A 19,062-nucleotide genomic window follows, 5' to 3' on the forward strand; every position below is an offset into this window, starting at 1 on the left:
TAGATAAATGATAGATGAAAGATAAACAGATGGATGGATAGATAGATGATAGATAGACAGACAGACAGGTAGATGGCATTGTGCTACTGAGTAAGGCAGAGAGTGAAAAAATATTGCAAGTGAAGTTCTGATAATAAATAAACCTGAATTCAAATATTTGCCCTCTGATTTCTATCTTGATGATCGTTAATTGGGTGGGAGATGAAAAGTTCAGCTCTCCTTCTACTCGGGTTTGGGGGTCTTAATCTAAAACATGGTTCCTCAAGAATCCAAAGCAAAACCACACATCAGAAGATCTGGCCTCATTCTGAAATATAATACATGTCTTCCTCTAAAACATTTTCACTTCAAGTATTTTTAAATAATCAACTGAAAAAACTTGTAGATAACTTCATATCCAATTTTGTTTGTTTGAGTGAATGCATAGAAAACACAGTCATATAGTTTCAACTGAAATATAAAGCTTACCTGCAGTTCCAGAGAGTTCCACACTTAAGGTTCGTTCAATAGTCTTGTTCTCAAATGGGGAACCCTTGGGGTCACTGGAAGATATGGCACATTTATAAAAACAAACTGAAATGGAGTTGCTGTAGCCAAATGTATTAGAACCCCCTTCCCTTTCTGGAAATGGTTACATTTCTTAATACTTACTTTGGTGACTCTGGGGTCAGAGGAAGAGATAAAGTTGTTGGTTTGGCTAAAGCAAAAAAAAAGAAGAAACTAATTATAAAATATTGAGTTTTTCAGAATTGCATTATTTCTGCTACTCTCAACAAGGAAACAATGAGGAAAATGAAGATGAACCATGGAAATCCCTGAATACTGGATCAAAGTCAGACTACAGTTTATTAGGCCAAAACAAGTTCCAAACAACATTTGAGTCAGTAAAGTGTCATTGGAAAACACATACAAATCCAGAATTTCCTCTGACTTGTACCATTTCGTTAGGGACACAAATTTTGCATCATACCGTCAAAGAGAAATATTGTTTTCTGTTTTAATTTGGAATCAGTACACGGATTGTTTAAACAAGGAAACAGCAGAGTAACTACAAGGTGACAGAACGTTATGAATATTCAGTTGATTTTACTCCTAAAATGTATAATTTTATATCTAGCCCTGAGAATAGAAAATTTCAATGATGCCAAAGCTCAAGCAATAACCATTCTATTCAATGAAAATTAATTGAGAGATTATGACAAATTGTGGACACTGACCCAGATGGCTTCTATGGAGTTTGCATCCCAACTGGATAGACAACTGACGTAAGCGTCCATATGTTTATTAGTTAGGAAATCAATAGAGTTTTTAAAAACCTCACTATTTCCTTTCCTTCCTTAGGTATTCCTAAATCTTACTTCTTTTGGTGACATTTTCCAGGATGGAATGCAAGAGTAAGAATCTTCTCACCTAATAAGTCAACAACTTCTCCATGTCAAACTTTGCACAGGAAGAGGAGAAGAGATGACGAGAAGCATACTATGAAAATATATGATTATCTATGGAGATAAATGCATACAAGTTTTGGTCCATTTCTTCCTCGTTAACCACTTTCAGAAGGTTAAGATGTGAAATGAAAATCATAGAGTTGAAACAAAAATGGGCCTTTGGTATTAAAGGTTTTACTTTATGACTGAACACCTTGAGACCCAAAGATAATGCTAAATGGTATCTGCAGATCCATAAGATAGATTTTTGGCAGAGTTGGCCATAGTTATGTTTCTCCCTCCCATTACTGAAAAGAATCGTATTCAACACATTTTAAAGTAAGTTAATCAACCCTTGTAATTAAGGTCCTTTGAAATGAAAAAAACATTATTTATTGCCAAATTAGCCTGGAATTAGGTACTTTACTTGGATAAATAGGACTTATGTATTTAATTTGTAGATTTAGATTTAGTTTTTAAACAATTGAATGGTATATCATCTATCCGATGTGCATCCAGAAATATGAAACTCATGCTGTCTTCCACAAATTAAGTACATTGATTAATTGGCTTTTACATATATACAGATAAATGAGCTGATTGTACATTAATTTTTGACTATGCCTAATTTAATCAGCCTTTCAAAAAGAATGAATTTATGAACAGACTTTACTCATTTTTACGGTGTTTTGCTAATAACTAGGGTAATTTATACAGGTTCTACAGAAACTATAACCCAGTAAGGAACTATGAGCTAAATCACACAATAAATATACATTGAAAAATCAGAAACTGAGCTTCAGTTTTTGAGATGTACAGCAGGCTATTTTAAATGCTCACACCAACATTTTCAAAATTATGATAGAACAGGTAAGGCCAAGGGCTGCAGAAGAAGTAGAACTTGCAGCTGCCATGCACAGTGGGACCAATGCAGACAGGAAACGAGCCTTAGGAGGGGTGCAGTCCTCAAACCACCTTCCAGCTGGGTCCCTGGATACACATCCGCTGACAAACACTGTCCCTGGAGGCCCACTGTTTTAATTTACAAGGAATTTATCTGGTGTTTTCTAAGGACTGGCAGATCACAGGCTGCTTAATACTCTTGAGGGGAAAAATACAGCTCCTTCAAGCTATTTTTTTTTTTAACAAATACATTTGTGAATGAATAAGTGAATGAACGAATGGGACTTGAATATATTCTGAAGAAAGTTATCCTGAGGCAGCAAATAGTGCATGAGGTCACAACAGTACAGAGAGCACACCCCAACATAGGAGGAAAGGCTACCTCACTGCATCTTTTCTCTCCCTGTCTCTATTCACATGCTTTCTACTTTTTAATTTTGAATAATAACTTCAATAATCTTACAAGCTGAGCACTATTGGTTATTAATAGCTGGCCAAGTTCCATTTCTCTTAGGTCTTTAATAACTACTGGATATTTCTTTCAAATCAGCAGGCTTTGTTGTGAGAAGAGGCTTTTATGTCTTACCACAGAGCTATACCTTAAAAAAGTCTGCATGCAGCTGGTCTTGCTTAGAGAATATATTTTCCAGAGGCATATTTAATTTTCACTGCCATGATTTCTGAAAGTTTATAGCAATATTTAATGGTAAGTGAACCGTAAGAAAATCTCAAAATCCAAAAGGACCCTTCAAAAAAAGAGAGTACTTTAAACCATGTACTAATTGGCTAGCTTCCTCAAAAAAGAGTTCAAAGATTTTGAGTCATTCAATTTAGTTCACAAAAATGAATGTATGTCTGGGAATTGGTAGGGAGGAGCCCAGTGGATTCCTCACTCATGAGCTAGCTCAGTGAATCCCTTCTTGTAGACCTTCAACAATATCAGTTGCTCTGCTAAAAAAGGATAAAACAAAAATGAATTTAAAAACTATGATATAGCTGGGCAAAGTGGTACATACCTTTAATCCCAGCACTTAGGAGGCAGAGGTAGGTAGGCAGATCTGTGTGAGACTAAGGCCAGCTTGGTCTACAGAGTGAGTTCCAGGCAAATTGGGGCTACAGTGAGACCCTGTCTCAAAAAAAAAGAAAAGATAGAACTTGGGATCAGGCACCAATCCTGACAGAGGCAGCTGTAACAGAATTTCACCTATTTAGTTAAATTTATCTCCTCAAATTGATGGAGACGGACAGCAAATTCGACATATCCAGCAAAGAAAAACTAATTGAGAGCCTATTTGAAATATTAAAGGAAAGTTCCTTAAAGTCCTCTAATGTAGAGATAAGTCAGGGAAATTCAAAACCCTTGGGAAGAAATGCTTATTGAAATTGCACCTGCATGAATAATCATGGCTCAAAATGGTCATGGGCTTCCATCCTATAGCTAGAAGTTGGAGAAACAGGAAATACAAAAGTGCTGGATGTTGGAGCTGGAGTGATGGCTCAGCGGTTAAGAGTACTGACTACTCTTGCAGAGGACCAGGCTTTGAGTCCCAGCACCCACAGGCAGCTAATGACCATCCATAACTCCAGTTCCAGGGGATCCAACACCTTCTTCTGACCTCCACAGGCATTGCACGGCAGGGGTGTATTTACATGCAGCAATACACTCATACACATAAAATAAATTAAAAATAATAAATTAAATATATATATATATATATTTTTTTTAAGTGATGAATGTTCATGACTCCTGCTTTAGAATATGGTTTCTTCTGGGACAAGGTTCCAGGGAGAAAGCAGAAGCCAGCATATTTTAAAGCAACAGTTACTTTCAACAAGCTCCCTTTTGGCATCCTGGACTACAACATTTTAAGGGGAATGATATAAGAAAGAAAATTGTATCTCTGCCAAGAGAGATTTTTCCAAATCATCCCATTCTGCCTCTGAAGCATCATCCTCCAGCTACATATGGGACTAATAAAAATCAACCCAGATGTTTTGTTTAATCTGGATGATATTTTTTAAATACGAAGGGCAGAGAAAAATCAGGAATTTCCCAATCCTTACATACAAAGAAAAATCTCTAAGCATAGCAGGTGGTCTTAAAAACTAAAACAAGAAGAATGTACTTACTAATCAGAAAGACTATATAAATACTATTTACTACTTCTTAAAGTAGACAAAGAAAATCTCCAGTGCCTCATTTTTTTTCCATTACTGAAAGGGAAAATATAAAAACCCTGTAATGAATTGGCTAGCCCAGCTTGCATATAGCCAATGATCTCAGCCATCCAGAGGCTTGTATAAATCAAAGGTGTTGCAATTCCTGCCCGCCCCACTCCGTCCAATTAACATTCCCCTGCGCCTTTTGGTGGTTATGCCTTAGGCTGCCTATCAGTTCAGCCTGTGTCCAAGGAAGGGTGTCTTTCTATACAGCACAGTACTGAATTCCCTTTCCACAGGCAAATAAGATGGAGTGCAGGGTCCACGTGCTCAGACTCCACGTGCTTTCAGCTCTCCAATAGGCTACCTTCTGGTCCGCCCATACCTTGTGCATGGTGCGACTGGGATTGTGTGTGGGGCTTCTTTTTGGCGGAGCATTTGTCTCTGCTGCTGTTCCTGTTTTCTGCGTGTTTGGGGTGAGGAGGGTCATCGCTTGTGGTCAGATACTTGAGAAGCTCTGAGCAGGGACGTCTTTGTGGCTTTTGCTGTTGACAAATGCTCTTCGCTTTATTGCTCCATGAATTCTCGGTCTTAAAAACAAGGCATAAAGAAAGCTAAAATTAGTGAAGTGAACCTTATCAGAATGGATATAGGGTTTCTGAAGAGATGAGGTTTTCAGTGAAGTGTTCAGTCTAAGTGTGCTAGATCTATGAGCTGTGAATAATTGTTTGCAGAACAAGGAAAGAAAATTACATTTAAAATTCCTAAATGACATTTATGCAGCTTTTTATTTCATTTCTCCTACATCTCAATGTTCCTACTCAGCAACATGTAACTAACAAGACCCTACAGCGCCTTTACTGTGAGTAAAGAAAAAAAATAAGCTGTTTTAAACCTTAATTTACCACTGATTGCTGAAGCCCAGTATTCACAACTCTCTTAAGTACCCCTTAACGCTTCGTTTTCACTCACAGTGAATGGCAAGGCAAACATTGTTTAATACAACCCACTAACTGAATTATGCCATTGCCAGCATTTTTCCCAATTAATGGCAGAGACAGATCTTTTGCAGTGAATCCAAAATGATCTCTCTCAGGTTAAACAGTTGGCAAAACAGCCACCCTACATCTTAAGATCATCCATCGACAATAGCGAAATATATGTTCTGATCATCCGCAAAGCAACATATGAATGAACCCTTCCTAGTGCCCCTAACCCCAGTGTAGCTTTCCTAAACCCAATTCATAACTGATTCACCTCTACAAGGCAGCTACCAAAGCCCAGTTGAATTAATACGTATCAACTCATAGTCTGTTACACCGACTGGTGAAAAAAACCCTTCCTTACTTTCCTTCTGCATTAAAACGTTTGCGTTCGTACCTTAACAACTGCAGGGCTTGTTCTGATCCTGTGGTTGTGGTTTGCATGGTTCTGAGTGCTAAGACCGCTGCATTCATTGTAGCTCAGCTGAGTGTTGGCTGGTGCCAGTAAGAGCTTCTTGAGCTAGAAACACACCATAGTGGGGAAGAGCAAGAAAAGCCATGTATCTTTAAAGCTTCCAATTAGTAACTGAAATTTGAAAAAATTTGCTGATTGCAATTATAAGAATTCTATTTTTCCTTCACAATATCACACGTTAGCACATGAATGGTAAAGGAAGCAAAGTTTTATTTTAAATTAAGAAAAGGTTTATCACTATAGTATTAACTAGGAAAGTATTTCTTTTACCTATATTTGAGAGCTGACCATTTCATTGTCAATTTTTAAATGGTTATTACATAAAATAAAGCAACCATTCCTAAAATGATTTCTACAGAAGCACCACACGAGGTGAGAAAGGCTCCCTTGCCTACCACCTTGAGCACTCTTGCCCTCTATGTCCATCAAACCCAACTGATCATAAATGGAAACAGTCTGTGATTTCTCGAACCAGCTTCACATCCAACTATACAAACAGATGGATTTTTTTTTATATGTGTGGATTACAACAGGGGCTATCAGTGATTTCAGAAAGAAAAGGAACATTTGTAAATAGAATGCTGGTCAATAGCTTAGTTGTGGGGTATACCACACGCTAAGAATTATTGGTTTTGTTTGCTTGCTTTTAGCCTTGGTTCTTGAGTCAGAGTCTACATATGTAGCCCAGGCTAGGCTCCAACTGGTGATACTCCCACTTCAGCCTCTTGAGCACCTCCTGAACATCTGGATCATAGGTGTGCACCACCATGCTCTGCTTTAGCAGTTATTATTGATCTTAGCTTCTTCACTTGATGGGATGATTCTCAAGTGCTCCCCTGCTCTGACATGCAGAGTATCTTTGACTCAACAACCCCTTCCAATGGAAGAAATTTTACAAATGAAAATCAATGTAAAGAAATTAAGGAACTAGGTCATAGAGCCAATGAGATACGGAGAAATGATTTTCATGTGTGATATTCTCAGGAGCAGAAATCTTAAATAACAAAGGAAAATAAGTAAGACCTCCATGTGTGTGTAAAGTTCTTTCAAGCTTAGGTAAAGATTTGAAAGCATCAACCTCCAAATAGCATGCCAGAGTATTTTATTAAAGTTCGAACAATTGCATTCCATAATTTACACAGCTTTGCTCTTCCATGAGATTTATGGCAAATGACAAATAGCTATCAGAGATGAGAAGGTAAACTGTGCCTCAGAACTAATAAAATTCTGGTCAAACACTTCATGGAAAAGAAAAGTCACTCTCCACAGCCAACAAATTCACCCTCCATTGCCAACTGTGAATTTCAGTAATGTGGGTGGCAGATGTGCTATTCTTTCTCAATCATTTTAAGAAATGAAGATCTGAAGTCTTAAAATATTGCATAGCCCCTTACTGATTATTGCTATTTGTAGATTTATATGTGTAAAACATAAAAATTTGAACATTATTATATTATTTCTAACAGTAAAAAACAGAAAAAAACTCTAAACATCTCACCATAAAATTATATGACCTAAATTTGCTAGGGTATATATTTATAAAACATTTCCATAAAAAGTACTAAAAACTCTGCATGTTAAAAATGTCAATCAATGATATGTTCATCTAAAATAGATTTCAGTCATTTTGATGTGATAGGTTTTTGAAATCACAGGTGAATTTTTAAAAAGCCTCTTCATTCCAGATGTCCACCTTTTAAGTTTTCATCATGAACATAAAAACTCTACAACATAAATCATAGCAATATAAATAGTAAAAAATTAGTTTTGAAATTAACATTATACTTGGTAAGAAATTTATTGTCAATACTTTTAATAGAGAATTACAGAATTTGCAACTTTGAGCTGGCGTGTGGATGATTCTGGCATTAATCTAAATTAAAAGTCAAACCTTATTGTTCCTACACCATACCCATGCAGCGGGCAGCCAGAGGCAACTCCAATTGCTGTTAAACAGTAGGAAGGATTCTTACTAGAGACGGCTCTTCTGCCTCCTGAGGTGGAGGGGTGCCGTGAGGCATGGAGGAAGGACTGGCCTCGTTGTCAGTGGTCACGTCTCCATCTGTCAGTGCATCAAATGAGGGCAATCCGTCTTCATCCACCGGGAGACTGTCCAGTGTCTCTGTGAGGACTGCTAGCAAGTTTGCCTCATTCTCTTCATCTATCTTCTATAAAAGCAGAAAAAAATGTAGAAAATGTGAGTTGACATTAGGACGCCAGCAACATTTTTAATCAGCACAGGCTGAACGTGTCCAGCTGAGTGAGGAAACTCCATGAACTCTTCAATGCCCACAACAAGAACACACAGATGGTGTTATCCTCAAACTCGTAACTCGCTTTTTGTTTGAGTCATATGATTTACAGATACCACTACTGGTCTTGGGGCTGTCCAACTTAGCAATCTGTTATGTCAGTGCTTAAGATGCCACATGTAATTCTGTTGTCTTCACAGTCGTTTTCCACAAACTTATGGCTTCCTTTCCCCAACTCAGGGAGAAGACTTAGCGATATAAGTTCTTGAGAGAATTTTAAGCATAATCTACTCTTCATGCATAGTGCTCAGACCTCCCGTATAGCATACCACACCAAGAGAATCTACATACTTCTGTGATCTCAATTATAATCTCATCAGTACACACTCCAAAATCATTTATTTTTCTCACTGATATCTCTCCCAACTTTAGTTATAAATCCCTAAATGCCAACTGGACACTTCTACACTATAATTGATACCTGGTCTCCAAAACCCAAACTTTGGACCTTTTATAGTAAAACTGCTCTTTCTCTTGACTTATTTAGTTTGGCTATCAGTTCTTTACACTTACACTCTAGATTACCTGGCTATTTATAAAGAGGTGAGCAGCTAGGAGGACATTTCTTTGTAATGTCTCTTAACTACACTCATCTTTTGTGGCCAAGGGTAGAAATATAGCATAGCATTGTTTCTTGTAGAGATGCCTGCAAACTTGTCCTTCCTCCTAAACTCAATTTCACTGACACAGAAATCTAATCTTGAAACATGCCTTATGCCAACATTTTTGAGTGTCTTAGTCTTTGCCAATGTCATGATAAGGATTGAAGACACAAAGAGAAATGAAGCAGGGTTCTATCCCTCCAATGGGAAAGAAGAATATATCAACAATTTATTGTTATAAAAGATAGCATTGGGAACTGGAAAGATAGCTCTGAGGTTAAGAGTGCTTGGTGTTAGTGCAGAGGACCTGAGTGTGCTCAGTACTCACATCAGAGAGCCCACAACCACCTGAAACTCTAGATCCTGGGAAATCTGAGTACCTCTTCTGGCCTCTGCATGCACTCAAGTACATACACACATACACACGCACAACTTTAAAATAAGATATTAATTCTGGTTCTCTGTACAAAAACTAGACTGTCTGTATCATCTTAATAGAACAATGTGTTATAGTCCATGCACCAAATCAATCAGCCCAAAGCTGGGTATATGGAACACATGGTCACTGGTTAGTTTCTACAGAATTCATTGATTGCATTTACTGACAACAACAGAGACTGTGTAGATCACTTTCTTCTCTTTCAGGGTTTCTCATTGTTTGTCCAATTTGACCCACTTCCAAACTCTTTTTTTTTTCAAATTCTGTACGCTATGACATTAACAATATGGCTAAATTATCTCACACAGATTCCATTCCAAAACGCACCTAAGCTGCTGACATCTAACGAAGCCGGCAGTGCCCACACTCCCACTCTCACTAGCACTGAACTCCAGTTAATTGACCTGACAAAATTACAAGAAGATTTGCTTTTACTGCAAAAACAGAGGCTTTGTAGATCCCTTTCTTCTCTTTCAGGGTTTCTTATTGTTTGTCCAATTTGACCCCCTTCCAAACTCTTTTTTTTTTTCAAATTCTGTACGCTATGACATTAACAATATGGCTAAATTATCTCACACAGATTCCATTCCAAAACGCACCTAAGCTGCTGACATCTAACGAAGCCGGCAGTGCCCACACTCCCACTCTCACTAGCACTGAACTCCAGTTAATTGACCTGACAAAATTACAAGAATCACAGAATAAGACAGCTAATCAGAAAATCAAATTGTATTACTAGAGAAATTAGGCAGGGCTTTATCACGTAGACATTCTATTTTCACATAAAAAAGTGTTTTTCCTCATTACCGATCACTCTCCATCCAGGAATAAAACTACAGGTTTCATTTTCTTTGGGATCCAAGAGGCCAAGAAGAGCTATCTGTACTCATAGTGGATGCTAACGGACCTTTTACATTTGCAGTTTGCATATGCATGTCCCTGCTGACCCTGTCAAGTACTTGGGGCAAAACATAGTGTGACAACTGGATGAAGTTTTAAACTAATGAAAAAGAGAAACCCTAGCAGAAATAAACAGCTCCCTTCAAAATGGCACATTCACCTCCATCAACTAAGCAATTTACCAAAATCTAAATTTTACAATAAAAAATCTTGTGGAACATTGTCTCAACCCTACCCTAGACCCCCAATTCCTCTGAATCTCAATAATAAAAATATTAAAAAGTGATCCTTGTTTTCTGCCTTAGATCATAGTGCAATATCCAAACACTCTAAGTACCCAGTTTTCTAATATCAAAAAATTCTAATTACTCTTCATGCCAAAAAACAAAAACAAAAGCAAATTCAGGTCACTAAATTTTTCTCAATAAAGTTACATTTAAATAAGATTTTTAAGAAATTTTTATTAAAATAATGGGATTTGTATTACTATAACTATGTCTATATTTTCTGATAAAATAATCTTGAAAGTATCTCAAATACATATGCAAACCCAGAAACATATGCACACTATCATTGGATGTGCTTTGCAGATACCTTCCCCATTTTTTAAAAAGGCTCATTTCACAAAAAAAAAGAGCTCATGAAAAATAGTTAAGAAGTGTTTACCAATAAATGAGTAATTTTGTTTACCATGATTTAAATTTTGTGTTTGGCTTTCCAGCGATACTACAAGCTGCTATTTGCTTTCAATCACAGAATACAATAGCGCCTCAGCTCTATCCCTTGTGTAAACAAACTCTGATAATTCCAATCAAGTCAAAATGACAAAGAACACTTAAATTAACTAGTTTCCTCCAATTTCTTTAATAAGACTGAGTGAATGTATACTGCACACAATAGCAGAAATATTGAAGCTTGATAATGTCATAATTAATTTACAAGATCTGATTAAACCACCAACTACTTTAATTCTCCTCTCTCCTGGAAACACAATGGAAGGGGAGGACTATAGGAAGGGAAATTGGCACAGTGTGTGTGTCTGTGTGTGTGTGTCTGTGTGCGTGTGTGTGTGTGTGTGTGTGTGTGTACACTTGCTTGCTGAGAGAGTTGAGCAGGGAAAGCCACTATTCAGCCAGTACAAACCAGTAATTCAACTCAAATTCATTGTGTGTACTCTGTCCATTCAAAATGACTATTAGGTTCTTTATTATCCTCCCTGGATGCTCAGAAAGGTGCACTGAGACCATGTTAAAGTTCTTCTTGAATTATGGAAGAAAGCATTTTATGATTTTTATACTCTCCATATTTTCTTTAATTATAGGAGTCTGAGAAGAAAGCATGGCAATTATTGATGTTATATTTCCATATCAAAGCTCCATACAAATTCCTCCATGTAAAGTTGAGTGGACACTGTCCCCTCACTGTGGCAATTTCTATTAGTTTGGTGTGAATTTCAACAATCACTGTCCCAGAGAAGGCAATGGATGTGACAAGAGGACTCCGTTAAACAATTAATGTCACTTTCCATCATTGCTCTGGTCCCAATTTACAGAGCAAATAAATCAAAGTCACTGCAGATGAAGCACAACAGTCTCTAAGTACATGTCTGCTTGCAAGTGACAGGGTTTGGATTCGGAAGACAGTGCAAGGTAACCTTTCAAAGCCTTGGACCAGATACAGCTCCCCAATTGCTTGAAATTACCATTTTATAAAAATGCACTTCTTGGCTCCATCTAAAAAAAAAACAGAGAAGTAGAGAGGTGAGGGTGGAGGAGCAGATCACCACCAACTGGGTGGGAATCTACTGCTCCAGCAACAGAGCTAGAGGAGAAAGGCAGGTTCCAGGCCAACAGTCCCCTGCACAGGTGCTCTCTAGCTATCAAGGGCATTTCCTGTGGAGGGGGTTGTAACCTTGGATTCTCCTTACACGGTATGATTCTTCTGCTTTTCTTCTGACCTAAATAAAGCTCTGTGTGCCTGTAAAACTCCACTCTCCAAGGGCTCTCCAGGAAGAAAGAAGGCTCAACAACAAAACCTCACTCCGGGTGTAAAGAATTTCCAGTGACAGATGATACACAGGCTTTTATACTGACAACCCAAAATTTAGAATCCGCAACAATTCCTAAGCCATGCCGCATCATTAATAAATGATGGTTTAGAACAGTCAACAGAATTTGAAGACTCATCACTGCTCTTTGGGACTGCCATGTCCTGAAATGACCTGTAGTAAGTGCGACATGATCCAACAGGCACAGCTAAAAAAGGTAGATTGTGGGGCTCTGAGTGGCCAAGGTCACCTGAAGACTGAAACCTCATGCATGATTTGAGCTGGACTGCCATGTGCACAGTAGCAAAAGGATCTTCCAACTGGTCTGGAAGACACAGTGTTGGGACAGACAGAGCATTCAGCTTACCCAGTTGCATACCCTAGAGAGCAAATAAATCTACTCAATCAAGGAGGAGATAAGGGACTCAGATGCTAACTGACACCTGGAGAGCAAAACACAGAGGAAAACTGAATATGGCATCCCAAAGCTTTCTAAATGCAGGCCATTATGGAAGGACCATGTCTGCTTATGATAGTCATTTTTCCTGCATCTTGTAGAATTGCAATTACACTCTGCGTCCCCAGATTCTCACACTCGTTTGATCTCTGTTTGATAAAAATAGTTTAATAGCCATTTAATCACAGCTTCATTATCTTAGCGCTCTTAATGCGAATTAGGCCACAAGAATCCTAGCTTCCTCATTATTCAAATCATCAATAAGAAGGAAACAGGGGGGCCTTATCACTCATTAATCAGCTTCAGTTTCTTAGGAACTGTTTACTCAGAGATCAATCTGTGTGAGAGGTCACTTAACCTAGCAGTGTCTCTGTTATTCCTGTACAAAATTTCAGCTTTTTCTGCCTCATTCTTATTACAGAATTTTTTTTTCTTTTACATTCAGGATTAACAGGATCAAAAAGAGACAAAGAAGCCTGAAAATTCTCCAAGATGGTACGTAGAGTATTTCCAGAGTGCATGCCCATCATCTTGATTACCATTATTTGAATCTCATTCTTTGAGCACAGTCTACTACCGACTTTCTGCTCTGGGCCAGCTTCCACCAAATACCCAGCATGCCCTAGGTTTCTTCCTTGCCCCATCCTGCTGATTTGGAAACAGCTAATGAAGACAAAATTAACTTCTACTTTAAGCGAGGCCTAATTAAGAAGGGAAATCTGCTAGAATAACATCTGGTAGGGTATTCCAAAGCCAAATATAAATGACATTTTTGGATTATCCACTATTTTGGATTATTTGTTCCACTGAGCCCTACCAAGAGTTCAAAGAACTCAATGGAGATGCAACTTTTATGATGAATTTAAAGTTCAGATGAGGAATCCACTTGATTATAGGTGCCCTTGCTAATTCTTCATGCGTAGAATTCTATACCTTGGGTTCATATATGAATTGGGAGTTGGGGTGTCTGCACATAGAAATTATGGGTTTGATGAAATTTGATTTAAGATTTCAAAGGAGCTTTCAAAATAAAGAAAAAGTTTTTCTTTTTCTGAAATGAAATCAACAGATAGGAATCTAAAATAAGTCCCTGAAATCAAATTAGCAGTGTTCAGCTTCTTCTCCTTAAACAACTGTCACCAGGACAGAAGCCATTCCGCCTCAGTTTGGTTCTCCCATTTTCTCTGAGTGGCTGAGGCATGTGGAAGAGGTTGTGAAGCGCTTTGAATACCTGTCTTTAAGCAACTCTCTGTCCCCTACTTTCTTTCCTTATGCTGTCCACAGTCTGCTACATTGTTTCTTGCCTCTCCAAATCCAGGTATGATATTAGGTCCACCTCTCTTCTCACACACTCAACAGAAAAATGTGTGAAGTCTCCACATGGTCCACTTACAGGATCATGGATCTCACCCCATTCAATTGGAAAGTTCTCAATATTTTGTGAACTAAGTTTTTGTTGAGTCTATGGACAAATGTAGGACTTTGAACAAAGTGTTGACACTTGAAGGTGCTGAAAAAAAATGACTTAAAAATCACAAGCATTTGTGAGTGACGGGGTGGAAACAGACGTCCTTAGCTTATAACCTACATTATAAAATTCTGCAGTGCGTTTTCATTTCTTACAAAAACCCTAAGGGCTTTCTTACTGACATTTTATTCACAGGACCAACAAGCTCTGTGAGATGCTAAAGCTTCTAGAATTTAGGAGCCAGTAGAATGAATACAAAGTTTAATTTCACTATCTGGATACCTTAGCATGGGCATACAAACCACCTGATACCTCATGCCAGTATATTACATATGTCTCTAGGTACCACTCCCAGAGCCCACAAGTATATAGAGGAAGTACACAAATTTCAAACACTATCCGGGCATACACACACACACACACACACACACACACACACACACACACACACACACAAATTCTCTAGAGTCTGTTCTCATACAGTTACTTGTAGTTGACTAGAAGAAAGTGTATAATCAGCACATCATATTCTTACTCTCATTTATCCGCTCTAACCAAGGAAAGCAATGATCATTAACTGAGGATAATTCTTAAAAATGAAATTCAAGTGGAAAGAAAATACAGGCAAATCTGAAGAATTTTCTGCATGGATATATTTAGACCTGTAGAAACCCATTTAATTCCCATGAATACATATGCCCCTATTTAAGCAGGCATAAAATTCATATTCACATCTGTACTTAGACTCCATTCTAACTTATTAACTTATATCACAATATTCATGAGTTAATAAGCATGTACTGAACGTGTGGAATTCATTATCCTGGAGCGGTTATAGGAAGTTGAAGTGTAAATACAGAGGTTCCATAGAATGGCTGGTATGGGCAAAAATGAACTGTTTCAGAGAAACAGAAAAGTGGCATTTGGTATTATTTCTCACAAATGGAAGAAAAAGGAACTGATGGGTGCCATTGGACAGGAGGCCTAGTAGACCTAAGAGAAGCCAGAAAGGTATTCCATTTGTCCTCAAGTTTAAACGAAGAGAAACAGCACTGCAGAAAGAATACAAGAACACCAAACCTTGGGTCAGCAGGCTGCTGCCTCTGTTTCCACTGCCAGCAGATGCACAGGCTCAAGTTAAGCACCTCAATGCTGGCTGCATGGCATGTTCTAGAATGGCCATCCTCTGGGCTCCTGCCTCTGTTTTCTCCCATCATTGGTCAGCCCACTGGGATAGTCTATTGTCAACTCAGAAGACTAAGTGATCCTGATAAAATCTTTCAAGTCTCACTCCTCTTTCTGGCTAATCCCCACCCATGACCTTTCAAATCTCCCACATTTCTAAAAGGTAAAATCTAAAATCCTAATACAGACCTACTAGTCTAGGTTTTCTATGTATAATTTATTACCCAAGCCAGTTGTGTCATAGGGTTGACCCAGACTAGCACATGCTGACAGGGCATATGGTTGACCCTCACTAGGATGTCCATCAACATCCCCAGTCACCTGTCTGAATCCTTGTTCACTGGTCCTTGGCATGCCAGGCATTTGCTCCCAAGGTCTTTGATTTGAAGTTTCCTCTTTCTAGATGATTCTCCTGCCACCTAGCCCCAATGATTCTGCTTCTTCCCTTCATGTATTCAAATGTCACCTTCTCAATGAGGCCTTCACATTGACTGAAGAGTCATTCTGCCTACCTTTCCTAGATTATTATCCTTTGATCACCAGTCCTAGTTTTGCTTTCTGTTGCTATGATAAAACACCGACCAAAACCAACTTGTGGAGAAAAGAGTTCATTTGGCTTACATGTCCCAATCACACTCCATCGCAGAAGGAAATCAGGGCAGTAACTCAAACAGGAACTGAAGCAGAGACCATAGAGGTACGCTGCTTACTGGCTAACTTCCCCATCTTGCTCAGTTACCTTTCTTACACAGCCCAGGCCTGTTTGCCTAGGGATGGCACTGTCCTCAGTGGGCTGGGCCCTCCAGCATCAACCAGCAACTGAGAAAATGCCTCACAGATAAGGCTATAGGCCAATTTGATCTGAAGAATTATGCAGTTGGGGTTTTCTATTCTCAGGTGTGTCTAGTTTGTGGCACTGACAAAAACTAACCAGCACAGCACCTACCTATAGCTCAGTATATATCTTAATGATTCCTTTTGTTCATGTGTTAACTAAAACAGCAATTCTGGAAGGCCTATTGGATTACTGTTAAGACACTTGGCACATAAGACTCGGGGGGTGTGTCTAACAAAAGCTTGCTTAGTATGTGGAAAGCCATGGATTCCATCACCTTCATAGGAAAAAGAAAAGATACTTGGCATATTAGATGTGGGTAATTTAAATAATAAGAACTTTTCAAAACACTCGTAATACATTGTGACATTTCATTTTTCTTTTGTTTTTGTTTTCTCTGTAATTCCCACCTCTGTCCACCCCCAGCATATTTATCTTCTTAATAATATTTATCTTAGACTATGATTTAAAATTGGTTTCTATTCATCTCACATATATCAGCTGATGAGCCAGGCAAGAAGCCAATACATTCTTAGTGGGTTAGGAAATCTGAACAGATACGAATACAGAGGAGTGAATTCTGAAATTTTCCCAGGGGCTCTGACTCTAGGACTAAATGAAATACCCATAATTTACAGAGGAAGAGATTCAGATAAACCTTGTGAATGCAGAGGTTAATCCATCCCAACTCTGTTTAGGGGAGGACACTGGAATATATCCCCATGTAATCAATTCTCAAACATCTTAGAAGACCCAGCATAGTTTCAAGAAAAGAAAATTATGGCATATAAGCTTATTATCTAGCCAATTAGGAATTCATCAGAAAAGGAGAAACCAACTGTTACATCTATCAGGACCAGAGTCACCTGCATCAAGGGACAACAGTCTTCTATGAACAGAGAACATGCATTAATCTTAGCCAGGGATTTTAAAACTGTTCTGTGGAAACCTGGACATTTGTGCAGGTATTGAAAGGATTAATAATGAATATTTATTACATATATTTTATTCATTTATATAACTAGAATTAAGCACCAATATTTTTTGAAAGCAACATGCACTTGAATGAACAGAGTACAGGTCACCTCTGCATTAACCATAAAAATTTAATCATTTTAATCATTTTGTGCTTGTTTTGTGATTAAAAAAATGCCTTGAAAAGTGAGAGTGAGAAGTTTAAAATCTGGAAACATTTACTAACATTCATTTGTGTGAGTCAGAATTTATCAGTTCTCTTCGATTATACCAAAGTACAAAATAATATGTTGTTAAAATTGATTATAGAATTGAATACAGATCACTGTACTAGACCTAAACATTTTTTCTGTTCATTTGGTGCCACTGTTCTCTTAAATAAATGCTATTTTAATTTAAAACAACAGTGAAGAGTAGCTGATTTTTCTTTTCTTTTCTTTTTGAGCCACGGTCTCCCTTCAGTCTCAGCTGGCCTTGGAACTCCCTGCCTCTACCTCTCAAATGCTGGGATTAAAGATTTGCACCACCATGCCCAATTAGTAGCTGATTATTACTCTAAGATTTGTTATTTGTCCTTTAAATTTTTCATCTATATATACAATGAATTTGATCACACACATCCCCAGTCTCTCTCTATTCCAGCTCTTCCTAGCACATTGACTCTCTAAACTTCATGTCCTCTACTTCTGTGTTAATAACCCACTGAGCCCAATTAGAACCCATATGTGCATGGACATAGGGCCATTCACAGAGCATGGACAATGTACCAGGAATCACAGCCTTGAAGAAAATTGAATCTCTCTTGCTCCCAGCAGCCATCAACTGCCAATAGTGCCTTAAATAGGGAGGGGCCTTATGAAGCCCTCCCCCATCCATGTTAGAATTTTGGTTGGCTTGTTCTTGTGCAGGTCTTGTGCTGGCAACCACAGTTACATCAGCTGATTTAGCTGCATGCTTCCTATATGTCTGATGATGAGTTAATTTCATATATGCATTATCTTATTTAAATTATCCACTTAATACTCCTATTAGTCCCCAAATCATATGAAGCAGGTTGGCTATCAAACTAAATATACTTGATAAATTATGGTTCTCACTTCCTTCATATATTGGAATTTTACAGAAGAGATTATTAGGAGAAAGGAAGCAAATTTGAGCTAGTCCAATCTATTTTTATTTCAGTAGACATATCAGTATTTATTAACAGATTAAAAAAAAAAACAAGATGTCAAGGTGGTTATATTTCTTGAAACAGAGTGGTCTTCCATATAGAAATGGTGGACTTATTTGACATTATTTTTCATTTTTGTTGCTGGCTTATAATACATCATAATCCATCTTTACTCCAGTTGGATGTGCTTAAGTCTTCTGCTATAATGTTCTTCCACTTTCCCTCATTTTTTTCTATGCTATTCTTATGTCAAGCCTACATTAAACATTTTCTCTTCTGTAAGGTGATTTTAAACAACTCTAGTTCTTACTGATATCTTGATACTTCTAATGTCTTTATCTGAATAACAGATGCCTGGATAGCAGAAACAGGATTCTGGGTCCCATTGTGGGCCACTAAATACAAATCTCAAGGTCAAGATTTCTCAGCTTCAATAGTGTTGACATTTTGAGTGAGATAATCTTTTGCTGTGGGTGGTGCACTTTTCCTTGTAGAATGTTTAGCAACATCTCTGGTCTCCATCCATTAATACAAGCTAATCCATTAATTTCCCCAGTTGCCATACCAAAAAAAAAAAAAAAAAAAAAAAAGACATGACACCTAGCTTGGTTTCTACAGCAAGTTCCAGGGCTACATAATGAGAACCTGCCTTTGTGTGTGGGTGTGGGTATGGGTATGCATGACTGTACTGCCTACATGTGTGTAAGTGCACCCGTGTGTGCA

General features: G+C 38.0%; 1 protein-coding gene across 3 annotated transcripts in view; it reads right to left on the reverse strand.

Annotated features, from left to right (window-relative positions):
• The window catches only part of Ppargc1a (PPARG coactivator 1 alpha), a 708,292-nt gene that overhangs the window by 35,654 nt on the left and 653,576 nt on the right, over positions 1 to 19,062 (reverse strand). For all 3 annotated transcript variants that reach the window (XM_008837326.3, XM_008837325.2, XM_029565537.1), the window contains 5 exons: positions 7,922 to 8,116; positions 5,871 to 5,993; positions 4,876 to 5,080; positions 652 to 697; positions 469 to 542 (listed from right to left, as the gene is read on the reverse strand). In XM_008837326.3, the coding sequence (XP_008835548.1) occupies positions 469 to 542; positions 652 to 697; positions 4,876 to 5,080; positions 5,871 to 5,993; positions 7,922 to 8,116 (643 nt within the window). The remainder of the gene's footprint in view (positions 1 to 468; positions 543 to 651; positions 698 to 4,875; positions 5,081 to 5,870; positions 5,994 to 7,921; positions 8,117 to 19,062) is intronic.

This window comes from Nannospalax galili, unplaced genomic scaffold (genome assembly GCF_000622305.1).
Source record: "Nannospalax galili isolate Female #2095 unplaced genomic scaffold, S.galili_v1.0 scaffold777, whole genome shotgun sequence".
NCBI lineage: Eukaryota > Metazoa > Chordata > Mammalia > Rodentia > Spalacidae > Nannospalax > Nannospalax galili.